This window comes from Melopsittacus undulatus, chromosome 6, assembly GCF_012275295.1.
Source record: "Melopsittacus undulatus isolate bMelUnd1 chromosome 6, bMelUnd1.mat.Z, whole genome shotgun sequence".
NCBI classification, from domain to species: Eukaryota; Metazoa; Chordata; class Aves; order Psittaciformes; family Psittaculidae; genus Melopsittacus; species Melopsittacus undulatus.
The window spans coordinates 6,569,778-6,587,164 of record NC_047532.1 but is presented as its reverse complement, the minus strand read 5'-3'; the positions used below and the strand labels follow the sequence as shown (position 1 = coordinate 6,587,164).

General features: G+C 56.0%; 4 protein-coding genes across 4 annotated transcripts; 3 read left to right on the top strand and 1 right to left on the bottom strand.

Moving 5' to 3' along the window:
- The first annotated feature begins 132 nt into the window (after positions 1-132).
- TIMM8A (translocase of inner mitochondrial membrane 8A) lies at positions 133-1,367 on the top strand. Its single transcript, XM_034063682.1, has 2 exons — positions 133-322; positions 567-1,367. The coding sequence occupies exons 1-2, from the start codon at positions 203-205 to the stop codon at positions 726-728; spliced, it is 282 nt and encodes a 93-aa protein (XP_033919573.1). The 5' UTR covers positions 133-202; the 3' UTR covers positions 729-1,367.
- Positions 1,368-2,212: 845 nt separating this feature from the next.
- Positions 2,213-5,878, bottom strand: LOC101877745 (magnesium transporter NIPA2-like). Its single transcript, XM_034063680.1, has 5 exons — positions 5,681-5,878; positions 4,979-5,035; positions 4,218-4,308; positions 3,917-4,077; positions 2,213-3,452 (listed from the first exon to the last, which is right to left on the bottom strand). The coding sequence occupies exons 1-5, from the start codon at positions 5,817-5,819 to the stop codon at positions 2,824-2,826; spliced, it is 1,077 nt and encodes a 358-aa protein (XP_033919571.1). The 5' UTR covers positions 5,820-5,878; the 3' UTR covers positions 2,213-2,823.
- TAF7L (TATA-box binding protein associated factor 7 like) lies at positions 5,868-11,996 on the top strand. The gene is made up of 11 exons (XM_034063681.1): positions 5,868-6,088; positions 6,963-7,041; positions 7,200-7,333; positions 7,713-7,839; positions 8,050-8,108; positions 9,091-9,163; positions 9,558-9,668; positions 9,858-10,046; positions 10,147-10,259; positions 11,026-11,085; positions 11,619-11,996. Exons 1-11 carry the CDS (start codon positions 6,023-6,025, stop codon positions 11,661-11,663), a joined length of 1,056 nt encoding a protein of 351 aa, XP_033919572.1. The 5' UTR covers positions 5,868-6,022; the 3' UTR covers positions 11,664-11,996.
- Positions 11,997-12,509: 513 nt separating this feature from the next.
- LOC101874380 (aryl-hydrocarbon-interacting protein-like 1) lies at positions 12,510-17,362 on the top strand. Its single transcript, XM_034063503.1, has 7 exons — positions 12,510-12,605; positions 13,140-13,319; positions 13,518-13,706; positions 13,771-13,947; positions 14,053-14,194; positions 14,713-14,982; positions 17,238-17,362. Exons 1-7 carry the CDS (start codon positions 12,510-12,512, stop codon positions 17,360-17,362), a joined length of 1,179 nt encoding a protein of 392 aa, XP_033919394.1.
- Positions 17,363-17,387: the final 25 nt, after the last annotated feature.

Sequence of the window (17,387 nt, the reverse complement as noted above, 5' to 3'; positions counted from 1 at the left end):
GCCCAGGACCGAACCGTGGTGCTGGGACCGCTCAATAAACCGTTCCGAACGCTGGCTCCTCGCTGATACCGCCCCGCCGGCAGGGGGCGCGCCAGGCGCGGAAGGGGCGGGCGCGGCGCAGGCGCGGTGGCTGCGGCGTGGCGCGGCACGTGAAGGTCGCGGCGCGGCGGCCGCCGGTGGTACCGGTAGCACCGGTATCGGGATGGACGGGTCCGCCCCAGGGCTGGGCGCTGCCGACCCGCAGCTGCAGCGCTTCATCGAGGTGGAGACGCAGAAGCAGCGGTTCCAGCAGCTGGTGCACCAGATGACCGAGCTCTGCTGGGTACGGGCCGCCCGGTTCCGGTCGCGGTGGTGGTGGTGGTGGGGCGGGCGGGTGGACCCTTGTCCCCAGAGGGAGAAGGGAGACGGGGACAAAATGGAGATGCTATGGGAGCGTTGTGGTCCCGGGGGGAGCTCGTGGGGAACGGGAGTCCCGGGCCTGGATGGGCTGGAGGAGGGCCCTGGGGGGGGGTGGGTGTCGGGCCGCGGTAAGTCCGGGACCAACGGGTCCCCCCCGCTGTGTGCAGGAGAAGTGCATGGACAAGCCGGGCCCGAAGCTGGACAGCCGGGCCGAGACCTGCTTCGTGAACTGCGTGGAGCGATTCATCGACACGAGCCAGTTCATCCTGAACCGGCTGGAGCAGACGCAGAAGTCCAAGTCGGCCTTCTCGGAGAGCCTGTCCGACTGAGCGGGACCCGCGCCCCGGGGGTCACCGGCCACCCCCCGCCGGCTCCTGGTCCCCGAATGAGCCCACGGAGGCTCCGGGGGTTAGGGGTTAATTCAATGCCAGGCTCGGGGAAGTTGCAGGCAGATGAGAGCCCACGGCAGAGGCACAGTCGCTGCTCCCCGGGGCAATGCGCTGCTCCCGGCTCCTCGGGCCAGCAGCCGGCTCTGTGCTGGGACTCCAGGGCTCCCGGTGCTCCGCAGGGAGCGTTTGGAATGCACCCATTCGGCTGAATGGAGGGGCGGTGATGCTCACGTTTGGGGGTGCTCCCAGTGCTGATGTGAACGTCAGTGCTGCATGAGGCCAGCCCGTGACCGCTGCCTTAATGGTGCTGAACAAAACGGACCCTCCTGGGTAGACATGAGCCCTGTAGGTGTCATCGCTGCTCAATCTGGGAAAGGTACCCTTAGTGAGAAGAGCTTGCTGGGCACAGTGAGCATCCCAGGCAGTATCACTACTGGGGACTACTTTCCACAGGTAAATCATTCATGTGGCCAAAGCGACAGGTTTTCACGCTGCAGCACAACTCTGTCAATACTGACTCGCTCCATTAACTGCTTTCCCCTGGTCAACGTAATAAATATTAACTGGGTCAATTTCTAACATGAGATTCTCCTTTGTTCAGGTAGATGGCCACTGAGGACAGAAAATCTGGCCTTGCTACTCCCCCTCCTTCCCAGTGATCCTGCTTATTGTACAATTAGTAGGGAGGGGTATAATTATCTCTTGGCTAGAAGGTAGTTCTGAATTGGGACCTGTTGCTCAATTAGTTTGATCTCATGAATCTAAACTTGTCTGTGGGAGAGGCTGTGGCTTTTCCTCTTCTGCTGCCTTGTAAAGTAGTTTCTTTAGACTAAATGCAGGAAATAAGGAACCAGGTACTTTATAACCTCATGCACCTTTACCTGTGGAGGTGACTGGAGGGAAGCCTGTGGCTGTGTCTTCTTGACCTCTGTCCCCCAGGCACAGAGAGTAGCTTCTAACTGGAAAAACAGCAAACTCCTCACCTGCGCTATGGAAAGGCAGCATGGCGTTTCAGCAGCGCTTACATACTGCATGCCTCTGGGAAGCCTGGCATGACCACTGGCAGTGGCTTGGGGCTCTATACAGGAACCTGCTAAAGCAGTTCTGCAAGTGTCCATCTGCCCTGGGTGGCTGGACATGGTGTGTGAGTACCTAGCACGGGTGGCTTGGGAACAACTTCAGGATGTGTTCAGCAGAGCTATGCAGATACAAACCCACGTAAGTGAGGACATGGCTGTCTAGTTATCTTTAAGAAACTTACCTCAATAGCTAAGGACTCTTAGGTCGCTCCTGTTCCCAAAGTGATTCCCTCTCCTGTCCCCATCTTGAGTTTCCCTGGAGCATCGGCACGGTTCTTCCTCCCCTGTAACCCCTCAGGCCTTTCAGCATGGCCCAGCTCTCAGTACAAATGGAACATGAGCCACTCAGTAACTGAATGGTTTTTAATAGAACACAGGCAGCAGGTGCTGCATCACCTGCACAGCAGATACTGTATGAAGAGGTTGGTCCTTCTGTAAGAGCCACAGCAGTGGCAGCACCACAGTTTTCCCGTTTTGGCTGTACTCTGTTCTTGGATGTGAATCTGTAAATAAATTCTAGCAGAGTGAGCAAAACAAGTGCTTGAATGAATACTCTGGGTATGTCATCTTTTCAGGCCAGCCAGCCACCTTCTCTCCCTGCCATCTCAGCATCAGCTTAGATTAGTTTGTACCTGTTAATCTACTCTTTAGAAAGGGCTGTGAGGCCTCCCCACATGTGTGGTGTCCACACTCGGTAAGGGTTAGCACTGTGTTAGTGCTGCAGGCCCCTGGGCAGCTGAAGCCTGTGTCCTGATAACGGACAGATGGATCCTTCACATGTAAGAACAGTGAAAAGGCACCAGATCCCAGGAGCTGGGCAGTTCCCAAGGCTCCTGTGTGTAGCCACAGGAAGCTGCTGTCCCTGTCTGCCTCCTGGCAGTGGCAGCTCCCCCATCACACCTGAGGCTGCTGTAGCAGCAGCTGAGGCAGCAGAAGCTGGCAGTTCAGAGGCTTCCTTACATGCCCTCACCTTCCTCCTCCTCTTCTGTGCTCTGAGCACCTTTGTCCTCTGAGGGCAGCAGAGGCTGGTGCGAACACGACTGATGTCTGTCTGCACTCCTCCATGAGGCATGCAGGTCTGTCCTGCCCTGCTGGAGGAAGAGGGGCAGGAGGCTGGGGCTGAAGGGCATGTCCCTGAAGGCGTGCAGGAGGAAGATGCCAGACACGATGGTGAGAAAGCCGCTGATGGTGCCGATGATGTTGTCCAGTACCATGTGTTGCCACTCCTTGAAGAGGATGGCAGAGCACATCATGACTGCTGTGGTGAACAGCACGTAGTAAATGGGTGTGACCACAGATGTGTTGAAGATGTCCAAGGCTTTGTTCAGGTAGTTGATCTGGATGCTGATGCAGATCACCAGGCACACAAGGAGCACCCAGCCCAGTGGTTCTTTCAGCACTGGCTTCCCAGAAAACAACTCTTTCAGGGCAATTCCCAAGCCTTTGACACAGGACACAGAAAGCGAGCCGATGGAGGAACACACCAGGACATAAACCAGGACGTTGTTCTGTCCGTAACGGGGGCCGGCCACAAAGATAAGCAGAAGGGTGCTCACCAGGACACAGACAGCAAATACAATGAATCCTTGGGGAAAGAAGAATTAAAGATCTCTAGCAGAGAACAGCAGCACCAGTGACAGCTGTAGCTGAACAGCAAGTAGAGATGGAGGTCTAGGGAGGTGGCAGAAGGCTTGGGAAGCCCTACCTGAATTCTGTGGGCTGTGGTGGGATAAAGAGGAAAGCACCAGATAACAGGAGTACGTGGCCCTGCCACAGAACTTCCTCTAATGAGCAGCAGCATCTACCTGTTAGTTTGCTTTGTTCCTTTCCTGTGCTGTTTCTTTCACATTTAAAGTGTGGAGACCCCAGTCTTTTCCCACCACAGAAGGCAACCCACAAGCTATCCTTGACACAGGGGAATGTTTCCTCCATTGAGGTACAGAATAAGAAACAGCTCAATTACTCTTTAGTTCAGTACTTCCCAATCCAAGTTGTATCCTACCTTCTACTGTAATTTCCAAGCCTGAATTGATAGGACCCTTTAAGTACCTGGATCTTTCAGCTTCTCTGCCATTGACTCCAGGCTGGAAACCTCCTCTTCCTGCGGAGCATGGATCACCATCACTGTGGAGCCCAGCATACTCAGGATGCAGCCGATCTTCCCATGAACATTCAGCTGTTCATTCAGGAAGGTGGAAGACAAAACTGCACTGAAAGGTAGTAAAAAACACCCCAAACCAATGAGGCCAAGAGATGGGGTACCTGAGGGGAGAGAGCAGAGCAGAGCAGCTGCTTTCAGCACTCAGGGCTGGAAGGTGAGGGAGGTCAGGGTGTTTCTGAGGCTGCTTACCTAACCAGGACACTCAGAGCACCCAGTGGAGTTACCAGAGTTGCAGGGGCAAAGGCATAAGCAGCAAAATTTGCTGCTTCTCCAACTCCCACTGCAAGAGAGACACTGTCAGGTGAGCATCAGAGGAGCAATTCAGCACAGTACAGTCTGAGAGCAGTCAGAAGAGAGCCTCTGTTCCTACCTGAGCAGCCCATGTTTCTCTGAGGTTATGTTGTGCAACCAGGACAGCACAGCACCAGCAGGAACAAGCCTGATACAGGTTCTCCTGCAAAGGCTTTGTGGTTTTGCATGGTGATCTTTGCTCCCATTAGCAGGAACCACAGGAAAATAGTTCCATAATGTTCTCAAAGCTAAAAGGAGTTTTGAGCCATGTTTCTAAGTCATGTTCTTGTCCTTCCAGGACAAGTTTTTACAGCTTTGTAAAGGGTAACTCAAGTAAAATTGGTTCCTAACGTTGAAAAGTGTAAACCAGAGCTGCTGAAACTGCTGTGGCACTAAACCCACAGTGCTGGATGTGCAGTTATAACTACATTGTCTGGGCAGGCCACGTCAGAAGCACTTAACTCAGACGAGCTCCTCAACTCCTGTTTAAGCAAAGAAACCTGGTACTGCAGGAGAATTTAGACTACACAGAGCTATGATTGGATCAACAGCATCCTCAGATAAAAATCAAGCAATGTTCATAATAAATAGAACACAAGGAAACCATGACTAAAGCACTCGTACGTGTGTCCTCGCACAGCTTTGGAGCAGGTACTTACTGCAGAGCAGTCCTGCCCACCAAAGCCATTCCTGCAGGTACGCGTGGCCTCCTTGTCCTAGGGAAGACAGAGCAACAAGAAACCTCAGATCATCGCTCTCCACAGGTACCTGAAAGGAGGTTGTAGCAAGGTGGGGGTTGGTCTCCCAAGTAACAAGACAGGACAAGAGGAAATGGCCTCAAGCTGCACCGAGGAGGTTTAGGTTGGACATTAGGAACAATTCCTTCCCCAGAGGGTGATCGGGTATGGAACAGGCTGCTCAGGGCACCAGTCCCTGGAAGCATTCACACACCGTGTAGACGAGGCCCTCAGTGCCATAGGTCAGTGGTGGCCTCGGCGGTGCTGGGGTAAAGGTTGGACCTGATCTTAAACGTGTTTTCCAACCTGGCTGGTTCTATGACTCCATAAGTTACCCAACAGGATTATCATGGCAGAACAGCCGTGGGGAAGCGAGCAAGTGGGATCAGCCTGATCTCCAAGCCCAAGGCTGCCTTGTCCCACACCGGCCACGGCCAGCACTGATTCCTTTACCCTAAAAGCAGAGTTTACCCCGATTTTGCTTTTGAAAGAGCCGTTCCAAGGTCCGTTCTATGACCGCGCCTGTGTGGCTATGGATGGAAGAAGCCTCCCTTTGGACCAAGCAGCCCCACAAGCAAGGGGCAGACAGTTCAGCGCTCCCCGTCCCTCCCGGCCCGCAGGTACCTGCCCTGGTGCGGCCGCGGCGGCACAGCCGGAGCAGCCCCTTCTTCTTGAGGATGAAGCTGCCGCCGATGAAGGCGCTGGAGGCCAGCGCCAGCCCCAGCCCCACATAGAACCGGGGCCGCCCGCCCTCCAGCCCCATGGCAGCGCCGCCGCCCGCTCCTTCCGGTGCTCGGCGCAGGCTCCGTTCCGGGGGAGGGCTGATGCCGGCGCACCGAGCCTGGCTTCCGCCCGGCTGACAGGGCACTGATCGCGGCCCCGGGGCTCGGACAGGCCGCAGGTCCCCCCCGCGGGGCTGCCGGCAGCCTGGGCTTCAGGCTCCGTGTTGCAGGCGAAGAGGGGGAGATGAGTAAGGGCAAGGACGATGCTCCGCATGAGCTGGAGAGCCAGTTCGTGCTGCGGCTGCCGCCGGTAAGAGCCGTTCGGTCCGGGACAGCCATCGCGTTACGTGCGGTTCATTCCCGTTTCCTGGGGGAGCAGCGGGCTGGAGACACGGGTTCGATAGGCAGGTGGGGCCGGAAAGGGACCTAGGAACGGGCTGGATGCTTTGGGCAGCCCGTTCCCACTGCTTTGGGCAGCCCGTTCCCACTGCTTTGGGCAGCCCGTTCCCACTGCTTTGGGCAGCCCGTTCCCACTGCTTTGGGCAGCCCGTTCCCATTGCTTTGGGCAGCCCGTTCCCACTGCTTTGGGCAGCCCGTTCCCATTGCTTTGGGCAGCCCGTTCCCACTGCTTTGGGCAGCCCGTTCCCACTGCTTTGGGCAGCCCGTTCCCACTGCTTTGGGCAGCCCGTTCCCACTGCTTTGGGCAGCCCGTTCCCATTGCTTTGGGCAGCCCGTTCCCATTGCTTTGGGCAGCCCGTTCCCACTGCTTTGGGCTGGTTTTCCATGGCCATGCAGAGGATCAGGGGAGGCACGGCGGGTGCTGGCTCTGCAGCTGCTGTGGCTGTCAGTGCGCTCGGTGCTGTGGGTTGGATGCTTGAAGCCGAGCCCGTGTCATGCTGGGACCACAAGAGCTCGGTGATGGGAGCTGTAACTGCCCCCAGAGCTGTGTCCCCGGCAGGAATCATGCTGAAGTCCGGGTCTTCACCCTGCTGCCAACGCTGCATCATGGCCTGGGGTGTGAAGGGCACTGGGAATAGCAGAGCCACAGGGATAATGCACTGGGAGGAGGGTGCCGTTTTCATTGCAGCTCTTGCAGTTGTCTGTGTTGGCATGGAGGGGTGCTTGAAGCTGGGCATTCTCAGAAGCCCATCCAGTCCTGACATGAGGCTTTCCAACCTTCCCAGGAATATGCTTCCACTGTGCGGCGAGCGGTACAGTCTGGGAATGTCAACTTGAAGGACAGGCTCACCATTGAGCTACACGGTGAGTGGGATCAGGGCATCTTATAACTCCTCTGACAGTCCACAAGTGAAGCTGTGTGACTTGCCTGTGTCTTCCCTTGATGTCTTTGCTGCCCGGGAATGTGTTGCTCGGTTTGACTGTTCAGTGGCAGCGCTAACCTGTCCCATGGCTTTCCACAGGGGATGGGCGCCATGGGATTGTCCGTGTGGACCGGGTGCCGCTGGCAGCCAAGCTGGTGGATCTGCCCTGCATCATTGAGAGCTTAAAAACCATTGATAAGAAAACCTTCTATAAGACAGCAGATATATGCCAGGTATGGGCTGTCCTCGTCTGCCCCAGAAGCTTAATTCCTTGCTCCTGTCTCCAGGAAAACCCCTGTACACTTTGGCAGCTGAACACCCACTATAACATTGCCAATTCTGGGACTCTCACACTATCAGCAGCTTAAAATTCGTTTAGAAATCCCATTTGCAAAGCATGAAACGTGACTGTCCTTGTAACAGCCTAACTGCTGCTGTGCTTGGGTATGAAGTGAGCTGGGTGTGGAATACTGTGTTCCTCGTACCCCGTGCCTGGGAATCCCTTTGGCTCACCCATGCAGTGGGCAGCCACTTAATTTTGCACAGAAGCTTTCACATCCTTTTGTCCTTGTGTAACAATAAGCACCCTTTGTGTCTATGTGGGGATTCCAGATGCTTGTTTGCACTGTGGATGGTGATCTGTACCCCCCTTTGGAAGAGCAAACTGTGAGCACTGACCCCAAGGCAAACAAGAAGAAGGACAAGGACAGAGAGAAGAAATTCATCTGGAACCATGGCAGTGAGTAGAGGCTGTGCCAAACAAACAGCTCCATCCCACCACCCCAGGGTCCCCACAGCTATTGAGGGCACTCACCAATGCCACGTCTCGCCTGTGGTGCTGCTCTTTTCAGTGCTGTCTCTGTTCCCGAAGGGATCTTCTCCCTGTTGGCACACAGCTCTCCCATTAGGCCGTCTGCCTGACACATGCAATCTGTTTCCTCTGTCACAGTCACTCTTCCCCTGAAAAACGTACGGAAGAGACGATTCCGGAAGACAGCTAAGAAGAAGGTGAGTTGCTTCTCACACAGATACAGTAACCAGGCAGAGACATTAGGGCTGTGCCTCTCTATGAGCCCAGAGAACATTGCTTCACGTATTTCCTTGCCCAAGATGAGGGTGAAGGATCAGTAGTAGTTTTAAACACTTCTTTGAGTGCTTCTTCTGTGTTTTCCAAGATGCTCCTAAAGGGAAGATCCTCTTTACAGAGAGCTGCTGGACCCCATTCCTGTGTCTGCCTTGCCACAGTGCATCTCTTCCTGCTCCTATAGAAGGAAGGAAGACTTGCATGGAAATGAAGCCCCGCTCATTCCTGCTTTCCCAGCTGAAATCTTCTCTCTATGCATAACCTGTTCCCTTCCCCAACAGGCAATGCTACAAATAGAATAACTGGCATTTCAGCTGGGGGAGTGACAACAGATGGAGCTCAGAGACTGTCTCTGTGCATATGCACAAACCAGGCAAGGTGCTGGGGAGAGGCAGCGCTGTGAGCTTGAGAAGACTTGTTCTTCTCTGCTTTGCAGTTCCTGAGCACTATTCCATGCTATTTTGCATGACATTTGGGAAACGAATTACTCAAGACATTCTTATAGCGCACAGGAAAGATTTGATGTCACTGCACTGAGATTCCTGGCCTATTGAAACGTGAAAAGTTAAACCTGCTTTTGACTGAGGCAGGAAGGAGCTGAGCTGACCATCCATCAAGGTACAGCTCCTCAAAGACTCTCTGCATACACACCTGAAGTCTTACTTCATAGCCCAGTACAAAAGTGAGAGCACACAGCGCACCAAGGAGCCCTGTACAAAATAGATGGGCTGCCTTCAAGAGGAGCATAAATTACTTCTAGGGTGAGGATGAGCAAAGGCTGAGCAGAAAGCATAAGAGAGGCTTGAAACAGCTCTGTGCAGAGGTGGAGGGTTGGAGTTGGCCAACAGCAGCAGCGTGCATAAGGCATTTAACAATTTCTCTGTTCTCTTTCCCCTCTCTGGCCAGTATATAGAGTCTCCTGATGTGGAAAAAGAGGTGAAGCGTCTCCTGAGCACAGATGCTGAAGCTGTCAGTGTCCGTATCCTTTTAGGAGACAAAAAAGCCTAAGTGGGGGACAGGGCACTGTGTGTGACGTGGGGGTCCTGGCAAGGAGAGTTCAGCTTAGTATGGGTGTGAGAGGCTGTGAGACAGGGGTGCAAGAGGCACTGAAGTTTTGGAGCTTCATCTTGGCCTTGTTCAGAGCTCATTGTTTCTTCATGGTGACCTTCCTTGGACTGTATTGTACTGAGCAGGTAATGGCAGAGGAGAAGGCATCAAACAAAGGGGCTGGGGTGGTTTGTGCTGGGTAACCATAGCTGCAAGGCCAGACTTGCTGGAGGGGCAGTGATCCGCTGCAGGTTTTAGCATTCTTCCATCACACTGCATCTTTCATGTTCCTCTTTTTCCCTTGACTCATCTGTTCCTGCTGTCAGGCTGGGAAGTCATTGCTGAAGATGAAACAAAAGAAGTAGACAACCATGGTTCACTCACCAGCCTGGACATCTCCTCCCCAGGGATGTCAGGACATAAGCAAGGCTCCTCAGGTGCAGTGGGCAAGGCTGTTGTTTTCTTTCTAGCCACTAAGTAAATCAGTTGGCCCCATTCTCTCTGGGGTAAGCCCTAACCAGAGCGAAGGAGAGAGGGTGTAGAGAGAGACAACCAGTACTGACATGGTCCCTGGCAGGCAGAGGGTGTGAGGAGGTCATCAGCTGTGCCTTTTCTCTTCCCCTTAGAACATGATGAACTAAGGGAGATATTTAATGACATCAGCAGCAGCAGTGAAGATGAAGATGAGAGGGATCATCATGACGACGAAGACCTGAACATCATGGACACTGAGGATGACTTGGAGAGGCAGCTGCAGGACAAGCTGAATGAGTCTGATGGGCAGCAACAGGAGAATGAGGGCTCCAACCAGATAGGTGAGTGGATGCAGAGCACAGTAGGATCAGCAGGGTGCCAGGCAGCCTGCACTGCCCTGCTCTGTTGCTGCTGTGGGTCTGAGCTCTCTCTCTCTTCCAGTCATGGGGATCCAGAAACAGATTGACAACCTGAAAAGTAAACTCCAGGAGACCCAGGACAGGAGGAAGCGCCAGGAAGATCTCATCATGAAAGTGGAGAACCTGGCCCTCAAGGTGAGAGCTCTCCTGGGGGCTCTTCAGGTCTTCTGCTTAGCACTGGATTGCCATTAGATCCAGCAGACTGAATCTGCTGCTGGCCTGGGAAAGGCATGGGTCTGGGCTTAAAATAATGGAATCCTGTGCTGGAAGGGATCTCAAGGATCATCTGATCCAATCTTTCTTGGCAAAAGCAGTCTAAGCAAGATGCCCAGCACCCCATCCAGCTGAGTCTTAAAGGTTTTGGGGAATCCACCACTTCCCTGGGGAGATTGTTCCAATGGCTGATGGTTCTCACTGGGAAAAAATTTCCCCTTGTGCCCAACCGGAATGTCCCTGGGACTAACCTGTACCCATTAACCCTTGTCTTTTCCTTGTGGCTCCTTGTAAAAAGGAAGTTTCCATCTTCTTTGTAGCAACCCTTTAAATTTAACCATGGTGATAAGGTCTCCCCTGAGCCACCTTTCCTCTAGGCTGAAAAAACCTTTAAGCCTCCTCATAGATGGAGGTGACATTTGCCTTCTTCCAGTCTCCTGGGATGTGCTCTCATCTCCACGGCTTCTCAAAGACTATGGAGAGTGGTCTTCAACATCAGCCAGCTCTCTTAACACCCTCGGAAGATATTGTCAGGGCCCATCCATTTTTAGGGGTTGGGACTGCACACAACTGCAGGGCTGGCTGTCCGTGCAGCCTGGGGCTGGCCGCACTATTTGACATGATGTACTGGCACCCACTCAGTTGAGAACAGACGGGTGACTGTGGTGTCTCATGTTTGTGTCTGCAGACACGTCTCCAAGCTGTGCTGGATGAGTTCAAGCAGCAGGAGGAGCGAGAGAAGCAGCAGGTGAGGAAGCTCCCCCAGTGGAGGGGGAAGGACTGGGACATGATGTGGTTCTAGGCTTGACCTATGATGAAGTTTCCTGAATCTTGTACTACACCGGGTCAGCTGTGCCTGTACCTTATGTGTAGTTGCAAGAGCTTCCAAGCACAAGGAGGTGTAGGAGATGGGGTTGATTACAGCCTTTCTTCTGGAGAAGCAGTGACCCAGAACCATGGACAAACAGTCCAAGGCTGCCAGGATTGCTGCCTGGGGTAAAACCTGGCACAGAAAGCCATGTACAAGAAGGGCAGTAGCTGTAGGGTCTGGGCACATTTCCTGCCTGAGCAGCTCTACTGAGTTTCAGCCAGGTACCAAGGCAGGAGGTTCCCACTCCCATGTTCCTATTGTGCCCCAGAGGTGCCCAGGGATGCCTCCCTGCAATGTACAGGCAAAGCAGCACCAACCTAGGTGGAAGATCCACAGAAACAAGTGCTTGGGCTGGAGGTACCAGGAGTCCCTGCCATGCCATATTGCAATGCCTCATTCTCTCTTCCCAGATGACATCCCTGCAGGAGCAGCTGGAGTCCCTCATGGAGAAGTGAGGAGCAGGACAGGGTCCTTGTACCTGGAGCAGAGCAGGAAGTGGTGTTATCTGCCACGCTGAAGTCGGTGCTCTAGTCACACACCTCTGCTGCTGGGCATGTCCAGTGCTGGTCTCACATGTATTTTTCTGGGCTTGGTTTGTGGAGCTAAAGAATTGAACTATGCCTGTGAGAGCAACCAGAATATAGGATTTACTGTAAATATTCAGCACCATTGTGCCAGAGGGCCCTCCGTGGGGCAGCTTTCTGCATCTTGATGGGCTGTGGCCAGGTAGGAACTTGTTCTTGTGTTCAAGGAATAGCAAATCCGACTCAATAAAGGACTGTTTCCAACCCTTGTCTGCTCTTCTGTGGTCTGCAGAGCACAGAGCCTGTGACTGCCTCTGACCACACACAGCAGTTCTGGGCTCCTTCACTGAGGTGCTCCTTCAGTGGCTGGGTAAAGGAAGCCTGGGGAAGGGAGCCCTGTGGCTGTCAGGCTGCGGAAGGACCGAAGCCCTCCTGATAAGGGAGTTTCCTTAATTCCTCACAGACTGGGCAGGCAAATCCCAGATTAACCTGGCAGGGTGGGAAGAGGATTAGAAAGGCAGCTCCAGAATGCAGCAGAGGGCACCAAGGGTGTGCCACGGTAGGACACCCCTCTGTCAACCTAAAGCGCAAGGGAAGGGGAGAAGGCTTCCAAGCTCTGCTCCAGCACAGAGCTGGGAACACCAGCAGCAGCCCTGGGAGATGACATGTGTGTGCAGATAGGAAAGGGGGAGACCCTGAAGCAGACGTGGAGCTCAGGAAGGGCCTGAGCGTGGCCGTGTGCCTGTGACCTGCTCCTGAGGACCAGCAGGAGCAGCCATGGAGGAAACCTACCTGCTGAACGTGGAAGGGGTCAGGAAGAAGATTCTTCATGGAGGCCAAGGGGAGCTGCCAAAGCTGCAGGATGGGAGCAAGGTAAGGTGCCTTGTTGTTACACCAAAGCCCTTGGAGAGGGGAGTGGGCCCAACAGCACCATCCCTGCCCATTATGGTTAGATCCTCTGCTTTGGGTCTGTGGTATGGGGAGATCCCATCTTCAGGACATCTCTCAAGGGCAAGGTGCAGGAAGGGCTGTTTTGGGCACAGACAGCCACAGGGTGCCAGTGGGGAGCTGATGGGGGTCTCTGATATTGCCCAGTCCATGGGTGTGGGTTCTGCCAGCTCCTGGTGTATCCTGTGGGAGCTTTGTGGATTATAAAGTGGGATCCAAAGGGAACAGCAAGATACATCACTGATGGGTGTTAAGACACTCCACCATCTGCTTGCTGTCGTAAGAGGCACGGGAGGGAAGGAGGCACAATCTCCTGCTGTGAACAGAGAGCTGCCAGTCAACCCAGCATGTTGCTGGGAGCAAGCTTGGCCATAGATCCTGGTCCCATGGCAGAGGGTTTGGGGCTGGTGAGGGGCTGGAGGTCTCTCACTGCTCAACACTGAGCCCTCTCTGGGGCAGATCACCTTCCACTTCCAGACCCTGAAGGATGACTTTGAGCGGACGGTCATCGATGACAGCCGGGAAGCTGGTATCCCCATGGAGATCATCGTGGGCAAGATGTTCAAGCTGGAGATCTGGGAGACGCTGCTCAGCTCCATGAGAACAGGGGAAGTGGCCGAGTTCTGGTGCGATGCCATTGTGAGTGAGGGGCCCATAGGCACCTACCCCCCTCCTTTCTGCAGGGCCAGGGCACAGGACCATGTACCCAGAGATACCCCAGCCTTGCCTGGTGCAAGCACAAGCACTCAGGTGTCCCCATCGCACCAGTGGGCTACCTGCAGGGGAATGGGTGCAGGTGTCCCATGCGGCTGAGCAGGGTCCCCCCTCTCCTTGCAGCACACAGGGATGTATGCCCTGGTCTCCAGGGGCATGCGGAGGATCGCCGAGGGCCGGGACCCCCTGGAAGGGCAGAAGCACCGCTGTGGCATGGGCAACATGTTTGACTACCATAGCACGGGCTACGATGACCTGGATGAGCTGCAGCGGACACCACAGCCCCTCATCTTCATCATGGAGCTGTTCCGGGTAAGGGGGATGTGGGGATGGGGGGATGGCCGGGGCAGCAGCTCAGCTCCCACTGCCCATGCAGGTAGAGGAGCCCTCGGCTTACAAACGGGACACGTGGGCCATGAGCAAGGAGGAGAAGCTGGCGGCAGTGCCCGTACTGCACAGCGAGGGCAACCGCCTCGTGCTCCGCAAGCAGTTCGCACAGGCAGCAGCCAAGTACCAGGAGGCTGTTATCTGCCTGAGGAACCTGCAGGCCAAGGTGAGCAGCACCAGGCACCTCCTGTGCTCCCTGCTTGGTTCCCTCAGTGTGCCAGGGAGGGGATGGGCACAGCCATGAACCACTGACTGTGGCTCCCCGGGGCAGGAGAAGCCATGGGAGGAGGGCTGGCTGAAGCTGGAGAGGTTGGTCACACCACTGGTGCTCAACTACTGCCAGTGCCAGCTGGAGCTGGGCGAGTACTACGAGGTGCTGGAGCACACAACAGAGCTCCTGCAGAAACACAAAGGTACCTGCGCCCTGCATCCCACCCTGCTGTGAACACACCCCAGGCACTCTGTTTAGTGTGAGGTGTCCCTGCCCATGGCAGGGGGGTTGGAAATAGATGATCTTGAGGTCCTTTCCAATCCTAACTATTCTATGATTCTATGGATCTCCCAATCGTAACAATGCTCATCCCATATCCCTCTGCTTGTGATGGTGCCCATGTCATCTGGATCCCCATGGCCACTGCAGAACCCATGTCCCAGGTCTCCCTGCCCATGATGGCATCTGCACCCTGCTGTATTCTCTATCTCTAACCCATGACATCCCACATCATCCACATCCCCCCGCCCACCATGATTCCCCTTTCCCATGATGATCCCTGCACCCTCTACCCCCAGTGGCACAGGTAACCCTGCCCCTACCTCCAGCAGCACCCACCCCTGCTCCACGTGCTCCGTGTCCCCTGGGTTCCCATGGTCTCCAGCTCCTGTGGCTGGTGGCCCTGAGCTGCAGACCCCCCAGGCTCTCCTCTCCTGGCAGACAATGCCAAGGCCTATTTCAAGCGGGCGAAGGCTCATGCTGCTGTGTGGAACGAGCGGGAGGCGCGGGAGGACTTCCTGCGGGTGGCTCATCTCGACCCCTCCATGGCTGCTGCTGTGAAGAAGGAGCTGAAGCAGCTCGGGGAGAGGATGAGGAAGAAGCACGTGGAGGATCGGAAGCGTTACCAAGGGCTCTTCCAGACACCCCGGGGGCCACAGGACAGCAAGGGGCAGGGGAACGGGGAGGTGCTGCAGGAAGGGGCACCCCATGGTGAGGTTGGGGTCCCAGAGACCCCTGGGCAGCAGGAGTGGGGCACAGGGATGGGAGAAGCAGAACAAGGCACCCCCAGGGCTGAGGGTGAAGGGGCAGCACCAGATGTGACCCAAGGGCAGGCTGCAGAGGTGGAGGGGAGGGATGGGACAGCAGAGGGGGAAGAAGAGAACCTGGGCACCTCTGGGGCAGAGCCAGGAAGTTGGGGAGCAGAGAGGGGAGCAGAGGAGAGAGGTGAGAAAGAAGAGAGGGAAGGGGAAGAAGAGGAGGGAGAGAAGGTGGAGAAAGAAGAGGAAGGAGGGGAAGGGAAGGAAAAGAAGACAGAGGAGGACCAAGAGAGCCCACAAGCAGAGAAAGAGGAGAGGAAAGAGGAAGGGAAGAAGATGGAGGAGGAAGAAAAAGAGGACAGAGAAGGGAAGGAAGAGGAGGACAATAAGAAAGAGACTCCACAAGCAGAGAAAAAGGAGAAGGGGAAAGAGGAAGAAGAGGAGGGAGGAAAAGTAGAGAAGATTGAAGAGGAAGTAAAAGAGGACAGAGAGGAAGAAAACGAAAGGAAGGTAGAGGAGGACAGAGAGGAACAGAGCCCACAAGCAGAGCTGCCTGCAGGGCACTGCGGGGCAGCGCGGGGGCCAGAGGCAGCAGGGCTCGGGCAGGGGCTGCAGCAGGGACCCGCTGGGGCACGGGACACTGGCACAGGGACCGTGGGCAGGGCTGAGCCAGGCAGAGCCCCAGAGCTGGATGGAGCAGCCGGGGAGGTGCTGGCAGGGGGGAGCAGCAGGGAGCAGGCAGCAGGCACTGCCAGAGGGGATGGTGCCGTCCCCACAGACACCATCCCCGCAGGGGCAGAGCTCCAGGCTGGGCACACAGGGGCAGGGGATGCGCTGCATGGAAGTACAGGGCTACCCCCCTGCCCCACAGCAGCCAGGGAAGGGGAGGATGCACCCCCAGGGCCCTGCAGCGAGAGCAGAGAGCTCGGGGGCAGCGCTGAGCAGGGGCACAGCACAGGCGGTGGGGATGCTGTACACTGAGAGGGGAGCCCCAGGGCTGGGGCATGGCCGGGCACTGACACGGGAACAAAGCTGTGCTCTCCCTGTCGCCCTGTCCGACTCACCGGCTCCAGCACCGGGCACCACTGAGCGCTGCTGGCTCGGGAATAAAAGCTCTTCCCTGGCACCATGGCCTGGATCTGTTCCTGGCTGGGACCAGCTTCCCTGATCACCTCCTGCCTTGCCCTGGAGCCTGCGCGCAGGGATGGGGCAGTTTGTGCCACCCTTCATGGAGGCTGCGGTTCACCACTGTTTAAGCTCCAGAAGTCTCCTGGGTGAGAGCTGTCCCCGTGCAGTAGCATCGGGTCAGGCCTTGGCACAGCAGCACCAGTCCTTCCAGGCAGGGGGGAGAGCAGGTCCAGCCCTACAAGGGTCAGTCCTGGCCAGGCTCCATATGGCAGCTGAGGCTGGGCTTCACCCTGTGGGGCAGGGAGCCCCCAGCCCTGCCCTGGGCTATGAACCAGCTGAGCCCTCACTGTGCAGTGGAGACACAGGGAACATGGGGCAGAAGCACCCGGACACCTCTGGGCCCTGGAGACCTGATGGGGCTCCAAGGAGAAAACACGGAGGGAGAGGACTGCCCACCCTGCATCCCTCTGCTGCCTGCATCCTTCCTGGGGCTGAAGGGTTTCCCACAGCACATATTCCCAGCTGAGGAAGGACTGTCCCCACACAGCCCCTGTCCCAGGCTGCCACATGGCCCTGAGCAGATCTTGCTGGAAGGGGATGAAGGAAGATGGTGGCTGGAGGACACATCTGTGTCCGGGGAGCCCAGGGCTCCTGCTGTGCTCCCAATGGTGTGGACACAGGGACATCTGTGTCCCAGCAGCCCTGCAGGAGCAGTGCCAGGGTGGCACAGTGCTGGCAGCTGCCCTGACTCAGCCGAGGTGCATGGATAGAAGAGGCCAGAGCACTGATCCGGGTCTCAGGATGAGTACAAATTTATTCTCCTTCCAGAGCAGAGATGCACGAAGCAGAGAGGACAGCAGCACCGTGGTTACCAGAGCGTTAGCCAGCCTGCTCCCCTCCCTGCCGCATCCCAGCTCCCAGCCCTGTGGTACCCAGCACCTGGCACCAGGGCCGGCTGCTCTGCCCTCATCCTGCCTTTTCCTTCCCTCAGCTCCCCTCTGGATGGATACTCCTGACCTCATCCTCAGGCCAAAACCTTGTTCCTCCCCCTATCCCCCACTCCTGCCATTGGAATAATAGGAGATCCAGCCCGGTCTCACAGGCTGGAATACCGTCCTTCACTGCAGCCGAACACACAGCATGCTTACAGCCAGCCTAGCGTCAATGCCACCACTACTGCATGGCTGCTGCCCACCTGGGTGTGATAGGGGACAGCAGGGACAGCAACTC